The following is an 18,876-nucleotide window of genomic DNA, read 5'->3' as shown; positions in this document are numbered from 1 at the left end:
ATATTTAAAAGGGGAAAAGACCAAAGTGGGATGGAAACATCTTGCATTCTTTATTTACAGCGACACTCGTATTACACATTTCAGGCAGATGGAATTTTTACCCTAAAGGGTTCATAGCAAGAAACATCCACAGACCAGGCACTTGGAAAGGAAATGGCCTTTTAACAGATGCAGTTGCTCAGAATAGATTTCCCTCCCATCCCCAAGGAGTGTTCCTCTAAAACTATCCGAGCAGCAGTTTCCAAGGTTGATATATCCAAATTGTTGGACAGGGAACAGTAGATTTCCATGAAATTTTCAATCCATTTCCTTCCAGCCTGCTTTCAAAGATATTTGAATTTTGTAGCCCATACTCTATGAAAAAGAAGACGTGCCACCATGTTGGCTAGTCTTAGTGAATGTGTTTTAGTGGGCCTGTGGAAACAATAACTGTTTTGATACTTATCTCACAATAGCTGTACAGGTAGAAATTGATATTTTAGAGTAGATGAGATCAGAAGGAAATGGCTTTTGAGAGTCAGTCTGGCATAGTGGAAAGAAGCTAGACCCAATGTGGATTCAAACTTTTGTTCTTCCAAGTGGGTTTGTGAGCTGCCTTGAGCAAGTTCTTCTCCCTTCCTATGCTTATTTATGCAACATGGGGTTGGTGACATCCATATGCCACCCAGAGATGCCTTTGGCTGCAAATAACAGAAAACTCAATCTGAACCGGCAGCCACAAGAATGGAAATTCACTGGTACTGGAGCATGTGACGAAGCCCAGAGGAGGTAGGACTGGCTTTATTTATGGTTGTTTGCAGTAGTAGTTTAACAAAGTTATCAGTCGTCTCATGGTTTTCTCTCTCTGTTATGAATGTTGAATGTCTGCTTTGGTCTAAGGCTGTCACTCTCTCATGGTGGAGCTGCATCCCAGCTGGTGGAGAATCCCTGCTTTCCAGCCCTACAAGCAATCCTCCTGAGAGGCCACTCACTTGACCCCCAAGAACCAACATGTGTGGCCGGGAGCGTATAGATTGCAGATTGACTTATACCAGGGCCGACCCCCACACCAGAGACTGGGCTAGCTTCCCCTAAAGCCCATGGGAAAGTGAGAGAGAGAAGAGTTTCCCCAAAACAAACTCAGTATTGTTAGAAAGAAGGTAGTCGCCAGGGAGACAATCAGTGAAGATTCTTCTAAGGCAGTTGTCAGAATTGAAATGTGTAATTTATTTTAAAAAATGCCTTGAAAAGGAAACAAAACCAGAAATTTCCTGAGCTGCTCATGGGAAAAACGATACATATATATACTGTATGTGTGTGTGTGTGTGTGTATATATGTATATGTATGTGTATGTATATATATATACTCTATAAATATGTGTATACTGTATAGATACATATATACACACAAAGAGAGCGAGAAAGATTTAACTTTATGATTTCAGAAGTATTATACTGAGAATATTACCAAACGTGATGTTAACTTGGACACACTATAGTTAGAACTTCAGAGAATAGGACAAATGAATACTATTCATAATTACACTTTTGTTGAATTGTTGAGCAGTTATTCTGATTAGACACTGTACACTTCTTTACATTCCTGATTTCATTTTGTTTCCAAGCACTCCCATCGATGCCGATCCCTATGTTGTACTGTGATTACCACTGCACAGTGCACCGGTAGGCAGGATGAGCCTAGAGAGGGCAAGCGGCAAGCCCTGATTACTCAGCTGGGAAGTTTAGAATCCAGGACCTACCCAGCTCTGTCTGGCTCCTTACAGCACCCCCCAACTCTGCTTTGCACAGGTCCGCAGGATTGACAATGTTAGAACTCAAGAGAACGTACAATTATTTACCTCCAGATTTTGAGGCACAGGACATAGAGGAAGCCCCTGCAATTTTGTGCAATACCACAGGTGCTATGTTTCTCGAGTTAGAAACTGTGGCTGCCGTCAGAACCTTAAAGAGATTATGTCCCTGAAAATTTTAACAGTATTTTATTTAGTTCATATTTCTCATTTTACACATGGACACCTGGAAGGACAGAGAGATTAGCTCACTATATTACGGCCTTACAAATTATTCATTCCATAAATGGACTCTGAAATATCTCTCATGCTGCTCTGGGGTGGGGATTGAGGACACAGAATGGAGTGTGGTTCTGTCTTCACAGAGCTCAGGATTGAGTGCTGGGAGGGGACGTGTAGAGTGTGTCCTAAGGATATTCTCTAATGGGCTTGGTGGTCACTCCTGGAAGAACATGCAGGTGTCTTCTTAGCAGCTTCCTCCCATCTCCTAGGAGCACTTGGTAGAAACTCTGTAACAGCCCTAAACATGCCCTCTCTTTTTTTATCAGTCTTCTCAAAAGTAAATCGCGAACTCATCTTGTTTGATTTGTCTCAGAATTCTCAGTGCCTAGCACAGGGCCTGGCTTGATAAAAATGCCCTGAAAGACTGAGGAGACTCCTTAGCTTTGCCTTGAACCATAAAGAAGTAGCTGGTGGGGTTGTTTGTTTTTTTCTTGTAAATTTGTTTGAGTTCTTTGTAGGTTCTGGATATTAGCCCTTTGTCAGATGAGTAGATTGCAAAAATTTTCTCCCATTCTGTAGGTTGCCTGCTCACTCTGATGGTAGTTTCTTTTGCTGTGCAGAAGCTCTTTAGTTTGATGAGATCCCATTTGTCAATTTTGACTTTTGTTGCCGTTGCTTTTGGTGTTTTAGACATGAAGTCTTTGCCCATGCCTATGTCCTGAATGGTACTACCTAGGTTTTCCTCTAGGATTTTTATGGTATTAGGTCTAACATTTAAGTCTCTAATCCATCTTGAATTAATTTTCGTATAAGGAGTAAGGAAAGGATCCAGTTTCAGCTTTCTACTTATGGCTAGCCAGTTTTCCCAGCACCATTTATTAAATAGGGAATCCTTTCCCCATTTCTTGTTTCTCTCAGGTTTGTCAAAGCAAAGGATATGAACAGACATTTCTCAAAAGAAGACATTCATACAGCCAACAGACACATGAAAAAATGCTCATCATCACTGGCCATCAGAGAAATGCAAATCAAAACCACAATGAGATACCATCTCACACGAGTTACAATGGCGATCATTAAAAAGTCAGGAAACAACAGGTGCTGGAGAGGATGTGGAGAAATAGGAACACTTTTACACTGTTGGTGGGATTGTAAACTAGTTCAACCATTATGGAAAACAGTATGGCGATTCCTCAAGGATCTAGAACTAGATGTACCATATGACCCAGCCATCCCATTACTGGGTATATACCCAAAGGATTATAAATTATGCTGCTATAAGGACACATGCACACGTATGTTTATTGCAGCACTATTCACAATAGCAAAGACTTGGAATCAACCCAAATGTCCATCAGTGACAGACTGGATTAAGAAAATGTGGCACATATATACAATGGAATACTATGCAGCCATAAAAAAGGATGAGTTTGTGTCCTTTGTAGGGACATGGATGCAGCTGGAAACCATCATTCTTAGCAAACTATCACAAGAACAGAAAACCAAACACCGCATGTTCTCACTCGTAGGTGGGAACTGAACAATGAGATCACTTGGACTCGGGAAGGGGAACATCACACACCGGGGCCTATCATGGGGAGGGGGGAGGGGGGAGGGATTGCATTGGGAGTTATACCTGATGTAAATGACGAGTTGATGGGTGCAGCACACCAACATGGCACAAGTATACATATGTAGCAAACCTGCACGTTGTGCACATGTACCCTACAACTTGAAGTTTAATAATAATAAATAAATTTAAAAAAAAAAAAAAAAAAAAAAAAGAAGTAGCTGGTGAGAGAAGGCGTTTGTCAGAAGGCCGGGGGAGGTTGAGCTTAGAGGGTAAGTTCACGATAGAGCTGATGCTCTCATGGGTCTTCTCCCTTCCTATTCAGGGCCAGTGGGCTATGTCCACCTCTTCAGCAAGGGAGAGCCAACTTGAATTTGACTTAAGGGCCCTGTTATAAAGGCACTGGCCAAAGTGGGATGGATCATTCATTCTCTTACCTTGTTTTCAGGCATCTTTATCATCCATTCTAGCTTTGACTACCCAGGGCAACTGCACAGGTTTCCAGGTGTGGAGGTTTTATCATAGGAATAATGATTTAAAAATTGAGCCCTGGGAAACACCACCTGGATTCACATCCAGACTCTGCACCACCCGCACTGGGTCAGCTTCCTTAGCTACCTGTACCTCACTTCCCTCATCTGTAAAAGATTCCTGTCTCATGAAGTTGTAGCAAGGCCTAGTGAGTTGATTAATGAAAAATGAATAGCAAGGTACTTGGCTCACAGTAAGTGCTCAGTAAATATTAACTGTTTTTATTGAATTTTACTGATTCTAGGAGGAATGGCTTAAACATAGTATGTCTTTAATAGTTGCTTTAATAAAGTTAAATAATAATAATTTTAGGCTGAATGTGGTGGCTCACGCCTGTAATTCCAGCACTTTGGGAGGCCGAGGCAGGCGGATCACAAGGTCAGGAGATCGAGACCATCCTGGCTAACGTGATGAAACCCTGTCTCTACTAAAAATAAAAAAAGTTAGCCAGGCATTGTGGTGGGCGCCTGTAGTCTCAGCTACTTGGGAGGCTGAGGCAGGAGAATGGCGTGAACTTGGGAGGTGGAGCTTGCAGTGAACCGAGATCGCGCCACTGCACTCCAGCCTGGGCAACAGAGCTAGACTCCATCTCAAAAAAAAAAAAAGAAAATAATAACAATAATAATAATAATAATAATAATTTTAAAGACTCTGCAAGGACCCTAATACCTTGGTATAAAACTGTAAAAGTATAAAGAAAATTGCAGAATTGCATTTAGTATGTGCAATGTAATGATGTTTCAAGGAATAAAATGAGAACTTCCTGTATACAAGGCACAGTGCTAGGTGCTGGGTATACGATAAATGAGGTGTTCTTCTAGAGTTGCAGACTCGGGGGAGACAGTAAACAGATTATTATACAGCAGGGGGCTGCAGTTTGGAGAAGAGGTAAGCACAGATGGGAAACCGATTATGGAGGTGGTGGTCAGGGGGCAAGGCTAGTCACAGCGAAGCAGCAAGCCCTCCACAAACATGTGTTGTCTCAGTGGAATTTATTATCCACAAGACTAGCCTTGCAGGAAAGCTTTTAGTAAAATCTTTAACATTCCTCACCCAAATTCTCACCAATCTTATTCTGTGTTTTATAGAAAAATGTAATTGTGGGGTCCAGTCATCTCTCAGTTAAGTGTTTTTAAATTTTGAGATACGCAGGGCTGCCAGGTGGCTCTGGTGATCTGAATAAGAAACAGGGAAAGACTCAAGGGGCCACCTTCACTCTTACTTAGTCTAACTGCTCGTCACTCAATCTGTTGCCTTCAATTCTGTTTCCTTTAAGGCATGAATTTGTAACCTGAAGCCAATTTGCCTAGGTTGAAAAATCACAGGTCACAGTAATAATAACAATAGCTATCACTTGTTGAACATGCAGTATGTGCCAGGCACTGTTAACTTTATCAGGATTCATGTCTAAATAATCTGATGATTTAAATACTGTTCGTATTCCCATTTTGCAGACAAGAAAATTGAGGCATGGTGACATTGAAAACTTGCCTTAGGTCACAGTAGCTCCAGAGTCTAAGCTCTCAAATCCCATTCTTACTGCTTCCACCTTACTCTCCTTTAGGCCAGGGCTCACCAGAAAGCAAAAGAATTCGAGCTCTCAGATACTCAAAATTCTGTGTAATGGGGACTTTGATGCAGCTGCTTTTGGTTAAGGTTTAAAGGCTGGGAAGAAAGTGCTCTGGGGTGGAGTCTGTCTTTTGGCATTTCTGATAATTCAAATCTGGCAGTTGATGACTTTGTCAAATAAATACCCATTTCCTATTTTAGGGAGTAGAGGAGAGAGAACAATTGTGAAGGTGCCTAGAAAAAAAGGAAAGCCTGGCATATGAAAGTTCCAGTCCTCTCCTCATCCTCATTTGTAAATTACAATTAACTTCTCCATTTCCTTTAAATTTAGAACATTCTTATGTGATAATGGAAAACACAAGACAATATACTCAAAAGAGCAAAATCGTGAAGAACCCTGCCTTTGGAGTCAGATTCTACTTACCACCTAGGACACTTCCAACAAATTATTTATATTTCTGTGCACTTTAGTTTTCTCACTCATAAAATGAGAATAATGCTACATTTCTCATAGGGTGGTTTTGTGTATTAAAATGAGATAATCCATGGTCAATGCTTAGCGTAGTGCCTGGCATAGAGTTCATTGTTCCCACTGTGCTATCCCTTCCAGTTGTCTCTCTTAATGGTTATCCACCATTGTCACTATCATCACCACCACCATTATTGACACCATCATCATCACCTTTATCACCACCGTCACCACCACCATTACCACCATCACGATTACCACCACCATCGCCACCACCACCACTACCACCATCACTGTCATCACCACCACTGCCAGAATCATCACTACCATCACCATTACCACCACCAGCACTGCCAGTATCACTATTACCATCACCGTCACCATTACCTCCATCGCTACCATCACCACTACCATCATGACCATTATCACCACCACCACCAATGATGACACCATCACTACCACCACCATCACTACCATCACCATTACCACCACCAGCACTGCCACTATCACTATCTCCATCACCTCCATCACCACCACCACTATCACCACAACCATTATCCCACCACTGCCGCCACCATCACCATCATCACCTCCATCACCACCACCCCCATCGCCACCACCACCGCCATCATCATTAACGTTATGTCCACCACCACCATCAATACCACCACCACTGCCAGCACTACCCACCACCATAACTGCTGCCATCACCATTGTCATTTCACCGTCATCAGTATGCTTACTTCTGACTGGGTGCCATCTGGCTTCCATTATACAAAGATTGTTATAGAGGGGCAGAAAGAATAATGGAAGGAGTCCCGTGTGACAACAGGAGACTTGGGTTTGATGGCAGGCACTGCCACCTGCAGCAGTGTCTCCTTGGACAAGGCAATACAACTTTCTGAGCTTTTTTCATTATGGAAATAGCGCAAATGCTTATATAATGTGCATTAATAAAATAAGGAGGAAGCACTGGACTTCCTAGGGCATAAGTCTCCTCCCTGTGGGAGTGGAGCTGCCTAGCTAACCTCATGTCTGCAGATATCCTGGAGGACACAGCTGAAACCACAACAGATCCAGAAAATCCAGGGCCTCGGCATTCATGCAGGTTTATCAGATCAGCATGAATGGTCCAGGTGCCTATCCTGTTTCCTGAATTTACACAAGTAGCAGGAATGAAAACAGCTTGGAACATGTATACACATTTAATTTGGTAGCTGTTACTATTAACGGTGATTTCTATGCTACAGAGATTTCAAAAGAAGTCTTCTCTACATTGATATTGACTTACAATCGTTTCTCCCACTCAAGCCTGTGCCTTGAATGTGCTAACAACTCCCTCTATCCTTCTTCCCATTTTCCTCTCTGGTTTCAGCTCCTTCAGAGATCACCTTTGCCATCGATGTTGGGAACGGTCCTGTAGAGCTTGTGGTCCAGTCTCCTTCTCTTCTGAATGACAACCAATGGCATTATGTCCGGGCTGAGAGGAACCTCAAGGAGACCTCCCTTCAGGTGGACAACCTTCCAAGGAGCACCCGGGAGACGTCAGAGGAGGGCCATTTTCGACTGCAGCTGAACAGCCAGTTGTTTGTAGGTAGGGGACATCTTAAGGCTCCCTTTGTGCTAAACCCTTACAATATCACTGTGTGACCACGCCCAAGAAAAATTTCTCTTTTATGTTAAATCTGGGATATAATCAAAATGTCATAAATCATTTCTAATCGTGAATTTCATTCTATATATTCTTTTTTTTCTGACTTCATAGCTACATCAAGTTAAGATGATGCTAACCTTTAGCAAATACTGAGGTTGTCCAGATTCTGTACATTTTCTTTTGGTAATATTGTCTTCAGATGTGCAGGGACCCATCATTGCAATATAAATCTACTCTAAGGGACAGGACATGTCACCTCTTTACACCTTAGTGGGTGTAGACTCTAAGTAATGGGCCGCCCTTCCAAGTGCTACCCCACTCCTGATAATTATTGATATCCATGCAATGAGACAGTTGAGCTATTTCAAAGGTGTTTTTGTTATCAATAACGTGGTTGGGAGAGGAATGATCCCTTTCTAAATCAGGGGCCTCTTCGATACCACCTGAACTCATAGCACTGGAGATCAACCTGCCGCAGGTTGTTCATCTGAACTGGCAGCTGCCGCTTGTGTGGGCCTGGAAACATCCGGGCCTCCTTCTTTAGTCATTCCTCACTTCTTTCATTCCGCTAATAGTCACTGAGTATCTACAACTGGTCAGGTATCTTGTTACTGGGAATGAAAGGTGAATTGAGCACTACCACTGCTTTTCAAGGAGTTCATAATCCTCTGGTGTGTGTGTGCATGTGTGTGTTTCACAGAGAAGACAGCATGGGATTTTGGAAGTCTGTCTTCAGTGCTTGCGCCTTAACTACATTTAAGTTGACATTTTGTTTCCCTTGTCATAATTCTAACATTTTGCTAAACATACAGGTGTGTGTGTGTGTGTGTGTGTGTGTGTGTGAGAGAGAGAGAGAGAGAGAGAGAGAGAGAGAGAGAGAGAGAGACAGAGAGAGAAAAATAAGAGAGAGAAACTAATATAAGGTCATCCTTACAGCTGTAGTTAAAAAAAATTAGCGTAGGTTGAGGAGAGCTTGTAAAGCTTTAAAATACAAAATCAAGCTCTGAAAGTTAAGAAATATTGTCAATACTACCAAAACCAAGAGTGTGTTTTTATATAAAACTTGGAGTTCAGATGTTTAGAACAGTGATGTAAATAAGTAACAGAATTTGTCAGTCTACCCAGATTTAACTTTGTTTCCTTTTTTGTTTATTTAGTTTTTTGCCAACTCCCACACTACATAGCTTTATTGCTAGTGATGAAATGCCATCAGCACTCAATGGAAGTTTCTTATTTGCTTCCTTTAAATTGAGGTTTGTGCAACTTTTAACTCTGAGGAAAGCAGTCACTAAAATAACACCAGCTAAAAGAAAATAAGTAATAGAATGTGAGGATGTAATATTCTCTCTTCTCAACAAGAACCATATTTCTTTCTTCATCTGTCATGTTCCCCAGATCCAGCAGAAGCTAAGATATAAATGATTAAAACAGTTTTGTGATTTCAAGTCATTTGCTTAATTAATAACCCATATACGTGATATGATTCACTATTAAAATATTTTTAAAATTTATATTTCTGTTTTAATTTTAAACATCACATTTTGATGGGTGACTTCTGAGGAAGGTTGCTCATCATCAAAATCTAATACATTTTTTGGTGGAATCAAGTCAAGTGTTTCACAATTTTCATAAATTATATTCCATGCCAAAGTTTAATTTATCTTCAGGCAGTATTTATCAGTCTTTCTGGCTGAAAGGTATATATAAAGATGGAATAATTTTTTTACCCTTTCATGCAAATTTTATGTAGCTACGAAATTATCATATGGACTGGGTATGTGATAAAGTTTGTGCAAGTCAAAAAGGAAAGGCGACAGCTGTATTTCATGGCAGATTTCTATCTGCAGACGTTTTGGTTAAATTGATCACAAATGCAATGAGCTGTAAGAGCATGTCGATGGGTCTGGAGGACATATCTTGCTGGAGCTGGAGCCAAGGTCAGCTGTGGCAAGAGCACCTGCTTCTGCTATGTTTCTCTCCAATAAATCCCATCTCAGATGTTACTCTGCTTTATTGAATTTGTCTTAATGTACTTGAAGAAGAAAAAATGCTGTTGGAGGTCACTTTAATGGTCTTTCAGTTTGAATTTTCCTATTTAGAGTTCAGTGATATACCCATTTAGAAATGTCAGGTAGCCAACAAAGCTGCAGTCTCAACATTTCCATCTTGCACAATTCGATTGTTCAACAAATATATAGATAAATAAATGAGGTCTGCTTAGTTATAGTCACCAAAATGAACAATTGCATTCTTTATTATTCAGAAATTGAAAGGCCCTGGATATTTATATTTGCTAGGCAGGAAAAGATATCGTTGGCATGTGCTTCTTTACTGGAATAGATTGAGTGTAGCATTATTTAAATATTAATTTGGATATGTCTGTCTAGATATCTTTGGCCACTGAAGGATCTTTCAATCAACATGGAGCATCCTTCAGCATTGTAATCACTGGCACAGCTGCCGTGCTCATGAGTGTTTCCTGAGTACCAGAAACAGGCTGCGTTTTTAGAATAGGATGTTCCTCTCAGCACTGCCCCTGTCATTGGAATGTGACAGGTTGAAGTGCTGATACATGAGTCAATGCATACTGGATTTCCAGAATCAATATTTTAACTTCAGGCTGTTATATCACCCTGATGGTTAGGGACATTTGCAACCATGCCATTTCACCAGTCACATTTCTTTAACAGAGCAGGAGACTCTTCATAACATGCAGCTTCTGAAATGTAAACTGCAAGCGTGTGGCATTCTCACCTTTGGAACGGTCCATAGTACCATCCCTTCTGCTTTGTTATTCCCCACTAATGCGTCTATCAATATGAGGATGAGGCAAGAAAAATCCAAGATCCAGTGGAGAGATCTGAGTATGCATTCCTGGTCAGATGCCCAAAGCCATAGGCCCTGGGTAGAAAAATAACTAGCATGAGTGTACTATTGTCTTTATCTGCTGAATGAAAATGAAGAGACTGTAACTGATCTTCTAAGGCGTGAAGATCTGCTCTCTGCATGGATAAATTAGGAACAACGTGCCCATGTGTATGTAACAACAAAGAAAATGTCTCATTCCCTCCAAACCTAACACAAGATCTTTCGAAATATGCTGCAATTACAGAGTGGAAATTGTGTGAAGATGGGGGCCTGTGAGTCTCATTTTATGACTCTATTTCCTTCTACTTTTTATTTTTCCCATGGGCTTATTTTTTTGTTTCTTGGCCCAACTGCTCTCTTTGTGTCAAAATAAACTGAAGCTACTCCAAACTTACAATCCCCTAGGGAAACTACTACACTGACTTGATAAATCATAACATTTGGAGAGATCCCCCAAAATTGCTGTTCTTGCTTCCAGGCTGGTAGGGAATTATTATTCCTATTTTCAGGCCAAGCGTGTCAAACTCAGTGGGGTCAAGGGTGAAGCCAGGCAGTCTTGGTGTGCACATGTTAATTTTGTGCTCTGGCACTTCCGAAACTCTTGATTTGTGGCATAATGCAACACATACAGAACTGGCCCCAGTCTCCTCTTGGAATAGTGACTTATATGTTACGCTTGCGAGTGCCTCATGAAGATAGCCGTCCTGAAGCACGCCTGTAGTGGTTTCCATTAGACATGATGTCATATGTCTCACAGTCTAGGAAGAGATCTATATGCTCTTCACATTGAGAAATAATTCGAAAAGTAACTGTTAGCATATTTTTACATAAAGCTATTGTGCATGGAGAATAATAATTATCATGATGTCAATGGTGAGACAAAAAGTGAAGAAACAATTGTCTTTTTAACATTATATAAATCTCTGATTACGTCTACCTATTCCCCATAAAAGTGTATTTTTTTCAAAGTCAAGTAATACATTATGTATACTTAAATTTTTTTAGGAAAAATTAAGATACGACTTTTGATGTCCCCTTAACAATTACATAAGGGAAATTGTTCTGGTTGGTTTAAGAAGATGGTAAGAGACCTCTGAGCGAGGCTAGGAGGCAGGTCCTGGGACTGCCTCAGTAGCTGCATAAGAAACACTAGAAGAGCACCCAGTAGCCACTCAAAAATGCTTGTGTAGTGGATAAAAAATAAATAAAAGGTGAAGAACATCTGGGTTTGTCCCTAACACCAGTGCTCCACAAAATCAGGTTCTTGTAGCTTGAAAATGTTTGAAAAAACATTGGTTCTGTTTTTATATTCAGGAAAAGTGAACAATTAAATCACCCTTTCCGCAAAATTTTGTCTCTTCTTGAAGATGTTGAGAATTGGAAACATTTAACAATTCCCAACACCCATTTTAGTGTTTTCTACCCACTACTATATATATATTTTTTTGAAACAGGGTCTCTCTGTCGCCCAGGCTGGAGTGCAGTGGCACTATCTCCAGCTCTCAGCTCACTGAAACCCCTGCTTCTCCTCAGCCTCCCGGGTAGCTGGGGTTACAGGTTCACGCTGCCACATCTGGCTAATTTTTGTATTTTTAACAGAGACAGGGTTTCACCTTGTTGCCCAGGCTGGTCTCCAACTACTGGGCTGGAGCAGTCTGCTCACCCCGGCTGCCCAGATTGCTCCCTGCTATTTCAGACACATGTTTAAAACACTTATCCACAGCTTCTTCTGCCTTAATTGAGCTCATTTTGTCATCCTGTGGTCTCTGTTGGATTGACAATGGACAATTGACGCAGAATGGAGAGGAGTGTGTGTGTGTGTGTGTGTGTGTGTCAGGACTCATACTGTCTTTTTTTTAATTTCATTTTATTTTTTACTTTATTTTATTTTTTACTTTAAGTTCTAGGGTACATGTGCACAACGCTCAGGTTTGTTACATATGTATACATGTGCCACGCTGGTGTGCTGCACCTGCACCCATTAACTCATCATTTACATTAGGTATATCTCCTGCAGCATGGTGTCGTCTTCTCATGCAGCCCAGAAAGAGAGGGTCTCGAGCTTCAGACCTCACAAAAACTCAAAGTTAGAAGCAGTAATTTGATTCTCTTGGCACCTCCACTTGTCAACATTTATAACTCAGTAGAGAAAGAAATCATTAGAAGAGCATCATTTATGTGAAACTGGCATATTCTAATTGTCAAAAGAAACTTAAGGCAGATCTTTCTGGACAATCAAACAGTTCTCCCTGGACGTTCAAGGACCCAATCTGAGGGGCGATTGCAGGAGAGAATTCAGGCTGCCCTGGAGCTAATGTGACTGCCACATGCTGAGTAGCCACAAGGGAAACTCCCAGTTGGAAAAGAGCAAACCAGAGAGGTGGCTGAGGCTGCAACACTGCCTGGAGCTTAGTGAGCTGGTTTCCATTTCTCCGAGAGAGTCTGCGGAGACAAAGCAGATGACTCAGAGGAGGAGCTGGGAAAGCCCTTGGGCAAAGCAGTGGATGGGAAGATATGTCAAAAACCTCCAGTAAGTCCTACTGGCAGACTTATATTCTTCTCGTTTTGTTATCAAGTTTCTTCTGAACACGTGCACAAGTGGTGCCTCAGCCAAAGCTTCGTCTGCCTCTTCCATGCACAATGTGTCTCCATCACCTTTGAGGATGGCCTTGCTTCAGTTTCAGCAGCGCTGGCATCATCAGCTTCATCAATGCCCACACTGAGTTTGATCATCCTGTCAATCCTGTTAGCATGTGTCTGGGGATCTTCCACAGTGAAGCCAGAAGACAGGAACCCAGTTTCATAAACCAAGAAGCAACTTAATGGAAGAAACTCTCCAAAAGGGGCTTGTTTTCCAAAGAAAAGTATAGTTCAGAGGAGGGGAATGATAAGCCTACCTAGGTGTGTTGTAAAGCCATTCAAAAATAATTCAGAGAGAGGATTCTGAATGGAAATGTAGTGTCCAAGTCACATTCTTCTTAAAAAGATTGTGACAAATAGAGACAACTTAAAAAGAAAAAAAAAAAAGAGTTTCTTCTGAACCTGGAAGAAACAGACATGGATTCAAAGCTGCTTTAGTAGGGAAGGTGATTTTATAGAAGAGGCGGTAAGAAGTGCCATGCTCCAATTCGGCTTCCAGTGTTATCATCCATGTCTCAAGGTAAAAAGGATCAGGTCGCAGGCTCATCTTCCGTGTGTAGAGGGGCTTAGCGACTTGTGGTAGACCTCGTAATCTGCTGTCCAGGTCTCCCTTCAAAGAAGGACTTGCCCTGCGGCTGGGAGTGCTGTTGGTGGACAGTTTTCATCTGTCTGCACCTTCAGAAGCTGCCTCAGCTGCAGAGAAAGCCTTGACCAAGGTCATGTCCTTTCCAGGGGGATTCACATCCAGTGACTGAGCCAGAGTGCAAAGGCACAACCACTGGGCCCAGGAAGGAACATCTCTGGTTATTTGTTCTGGTCCCAGGACTCCCGGTGGGACTGTGCTGGGCTGATGTTGGGCTGTCACCATAGCTCACTTCTCTGCCCATTCATACTTTCTTTTTCTTCTGTCCAACCATAAGTTTGGTTTCCAAGGTTTCCCCTAAAAGTATCCTGTACCCTTAACTCCATCACAGAACTTGCTTTCTGGTGAACCTAACCTGAGACAGAATCAGATACATTTTTCATGCAATTTACACACATGTATGCATGCTCACACACACACGCTTCTTTTAAATCAAATTAATTTTCTTAAGTGAAATTTATTTTTCATTTCTCTTGAGAATTAGCTATAAAATAATGCCTCTTCCCCTCCTACTTTCTTTTTCCAAAACACTGTTGAATGCTAATAGGTTATTAAGACCAAGTTTGCATGGCTTTGCTTCATTACCCTTCGAAGGTCCTGGTACTCAAACTAAAATGGGCCTGCCCCCACCCTGATCTACCTGACAGGCTCCATTGATAATGCAGACTCTGATGAGTCAGATGAACTACCTCCTCTCAAGGGAGTCTATCCTGGTACAACCCCCATCTCTGTGAGCACACAATATGCCTGATTCTACTGACCGGAATTTACTGAATTATACTGACCTAGGAGTTTCTTTGTGGGAAGACATAATGTCTAATTGATCTTCATATCTCTGGGACCAGTAAAGGTTTTCTAATATATTTAGTGTTCAATAAAAATCTAATGAATTGGCCGGGCGCGGTGGCTCAAGCCTGTAATCCCAGCACTTTGGGAGGCTGAGACGGGGAGATCACGAGGTCAAGAGATCGAGACCGTCCTGGCTCACACGGTGAAAACCCGTCTCTACTAAAAAATACAAAAAAAACTAGCCGGGCGTGGTGGCGGGCGCCTGTAGTCCCAGCTACTTAGGAGGCTGAGGCAGGAGAATGACATAAACCTGGGAGGCGGAGCTTGCAGTGAGCTGAGATCTGGCCACTGCACTCCAGCCTGGGCGACAGAGCGAGACTCCGTCTCAAAAAAAAAAAAAAAAAAAAAATCTAATGAATTAATGAAAGTGAATGAAGGCAGACCTCCCAGCTCGGTCCATTTCACTAGTGGCTTTATGGTATTAGGCAAGCCACTTACTTTCTCTGAGCCTCAGTTATTCCATCTGCCCACTGGGCTTAATAATAATCAATACCTTGCAAATCAGTTTCAAACACTGAATGCAGCAATAGATGTCCCTGTTCCACTTGGGATTTTCTTTTAACGGTTCTTAAATAAGAATGGCAAGCAAAAGACTGTTTCAAATGGGAAATGATTTGTGCCCTCACCCCAGTGGAATAATGAGACACTCCTTTTGGAAACTGAGGGGTTTTGACATTTAAATGACACCCTCAATTGGTGTAATGGCTCCAGGGGGAAGGATCCCTAGGCTGAATTTTACCTCTTCTCACAAATCAACAGAAATGTCCCCACACACTGTTGTAGTTGGAGTGTGAGTGCCTCGAAAGCTGAAGGCCAGTCCTTATAAAGGGGACAGTTTCTTGCCATTTTCTTAGCCATCAACTTGAAAGATAAAGCGATTTCAAAACCACATTTTCAAATTACTATATGGTTCACATACACCTGCTTCTGAATTGTTATTGCTAAATTGCATTCTCACTGCTATTACTTCCCCCCTGATCTGTTCAATAAGACAGTCTTTTTTGGGTTGTTTCTCCAAATCAGAAAATTGTGTCTGATCTGGTAGTGAGAGGACATGCCCAGACCAGAAATTGGACCTTTACTTGTGATTCGAGGATACCAGAAATAAACTGAAAGCTGACACATTTGCAATGCCTTCTGGGCAGTCAGGATTTTGCCTCAGCCACTGACCTTCTCTTGGTCTGGACTGAGAATAAAGTGCAGCAAAAAGCCCGACTATATGATTGTTTTGAATTGAAATCGTTTTCTTTAATCAGAATTTATTCTTCATTCTCCCAGGGATCAACCTCCTCCTTTCCTACTATTTTACCCAAAAGAGTCTTTAAAAGCCCATGGGTGCTTCGGTGGAGTTTGGAGCATTTTGTGGGATGGGGAGTAAGGGGCAGGGGTCTGATTCTGCACTTCTACTTGCTTTTCTTTGTCCTTTATCCTTTTTTTCCCCACTCACATTCTTTTCCTTCCGTAATTTACTAAGCAAATATTTTCTGAGTGCATGCTCAATCAGCCTTGGGCTGGGCAATGGAGATAAATAAGATCCATTCGCTCTTTGGGAGGTACAGGCTCAGGGAAGAGGTGCGTTGGATTTTCTAGTGGTAAGTCCTTCATGCTGTGGTGTGTGGTATGTATTCAAGGCGGTATGAGCAGGGAAACCTGGATGTAGCTCCCAACTCCATGCAGAGACAACCCCCAGACTCTATTTCCCTTACGTTGTGTAACTATTTATTTCCTGCCTCTCTCTTTCTTATATTGGGGAAATAAGATTAATTTGCAGTGAGTACAGTGTCTGAGGCAATTGGCCCTTGGAAGGCAGCCTGAGACTTGTGTGCCCACTCACTGTGTAGGAAGCAGGTCTCTTACCTTGCTAAGTCAATCGCTCACTTATTCAGGTATCTGGGAGGACACCTGGAGCCCAAATGCCTCAGGGGCTAAGACAGATCATCCTTCCGGACACTGCTGTCTATTTGGGGTACTCAACATGGACACTGCATTCCCTGCCACCATCTACACTGCACCGGGGCCCTACTTTGAGCTCAGGTTTGTCTTAAAATAGAGATGATGCTTATATCAATGACAGAGTTGGGTGCACTTTGGCTTCTCATTCTCTGCCATTTTCCCACAAACTCTTATCCTCAAGGATCCTTCCTTTTCTACCTTTTATCTCCCATCCTTTCACAGATAAATTAATTCATCAAAAACATGGTGGGGGTCACTGTCAGGATGAGGTTGATGCCCTGAAGGGCAGATTCAGGCTCACGAGATTCTCACCCACACACCCACTAATAAGAAATAGTCCTTGCCCAGAGGAGAGTGCTCCAAAAGCAGTAATGGAGGGCAGTGGAGCGGTCATATATATGTATATGTGTGCATATGTAGATGAGGTCCATTTCTTTTTTATAGTATCTCCACTCTCTCAGAATTTCTGAAGCCTACAGTTTTCCCCTTTCAGTCAAAGCATATTGTGTTATGCATTGCCTCTGGTTCCATCATTTTTTATCCTTTCGTTTATTCACCCTCATTTTTTCTCCTCTTTTATCTTCTGCAAAGCCACTTTGCTTCCTTCCGTTTATTCCTGAAGGCCAGGTAACCTCTGATGGTGGCTGCATGCTCAGCAGGAAAACATGGATGATAATGTGTCCTGCTTGCTTTGTGTTCACAAAAGACTAAAAGCCTCTAGATATTTCAGTATTTTATCCTCGTTATTGTTGTTATTCTAACTTGTCCCCATCATTATGTATTGTGAAATTGACACCTTTGTCTGTACTAGAAGGTCATATGGACCTTCAACAGTAGGAAAGATCTAGTTTGAACACAGTATAGGGGAGACTTCTGACCAACCACAAGCCATAGGTAGAAATGGAAAGTGTAAATCAGATTTCCAATAAGTATCCCAGGGCTGGGAGAATTTTAGTCCAGTTGCTCTCATTTTTTTTTTTTTTTTGTCTGTAGTTTGTAAAATAATCACTGGCATTTAGCATGTTGACCAAATAACTTTTTTTAAAAAAAGCATCATTCTGAGAATGCAAACAAGTAAAATTTAATTTATTGTTGGTGGGAGTATAAATTGAAACAGTTAAGAGAACTCTTTTACATTATCTACTAAAGTCAAACATATGCATACCCTATGACCAACAGTTCTACTCCTAGGTATACACCAACAGAAATATGAACCAAAATAAATACAGAAGATTACTCATGGCAGCACTATTCATAATACCAAAACCTGTACTGTGCCCATTGACAGTAGAAAGAAAGATGATTTATGAAATGTTTCTCAAATCAGAATACTGTATAGCTTCCTTTATTAATATGGACAAATGGCATCAATGCAACGCTAGGCAAAAGAAGCCAGGGTCAAAATAGTACATGCAATATCATTCCCATTTAAATCATATTCAACCTCTGATTTCAGAAACAGGTTAGCGGTATTCTTGGAAGGGAGTAGTTGGTGACTGGAAGGAAGCTTCTGGCATGCTGGTAAAATTCGGTCTTTTGATCTGGTTGCTAGTTACTTTGGTGTGTTCAGTTTGTGAAAAATTATCAAGTCACATATTCCTGTGCACTTTTGCATTTGTTCTTGAACACGAGAAAAAATAAAACATGGTGCTAAAAACAGCCTCGATCACTGAAGTTGAGTTTTTTCATCATCATAAGTTTTAATGGTTTTATAAGTAGTTCCCCATATAGAATTACCATGACTTATGTATCATTCTCTTTTGTCAGACACTTCCCTCCCCCAGTCTGTAACAACTATTTCAAAAGATCAATTAAATATTAATATTTCTGCTTGTAATCTTCCTCCGAGCTCCATTTTCAGCTATTTTCTTTAAAAAGTGCAATGAAGCCCATAATAACAATGCTGTAATGGCTTTTGACATGCATTGATGAATTATTATTCACAAGTCTTTCACAACATTTATTTATACCAAACAAATAAGGAAATTATTTTAATCTGTTAACCAAATTCAAGTTATCACTAAGCTCTTTTCCAGTTTCTTGAGGGAGTTTGGCATTTGATTGGAGGTGTCACAATTTGTAGTGAGGATTAAATCAATGAAGCGTGTAGAAGGTTTT

At 41.3% G+C, this 18,876-nt stretch overlaps 1 protein-coding gene across 1 annotated transcript in view; it reads left to right on the top strand.

Annotated features, from left to right (window-relative positions):
* The window catches only part of CNTNAP5 (contactin associated protein family member 5), an 868,401-nt gene that overhangs the window by 708,630 nt on the left and 140,895 nt on the right, over nucleotides 1–18,876 (top strand). The window contains exon 17 of the mRNA XM_007964645.3: nucleotides 7,527–7,745. Coding sequence (XP_007962836.3) covers nucleotides 7,527–7,745 — 219 coding nt within the window. The remainder of the gene's footprint in view (nucleotides 1–7,526; nucleotides 7,746–18,876) is intronic.

Source organism: Chlorocebus sabaeus, chromosome 10, assembly GCF_047675955.1.
Source record: "Chlorocebus sabaeus isolate Y175 chromosome 10, mChlSab1.0.hap1, whole genome shotgun sequence".
Taxonomy (NCBI): Eukaryota; Metazoa; Chordata; class Mammalia; order Primates; family Cercopithecidae; genus Chlorocebus; species Chlorocebus sabaeus.
The sequence above is the reverse complement of the archived record's forward strand: the minus strand, read 5'-3'. Positions and strand labels throughout refer to the sequence as shown.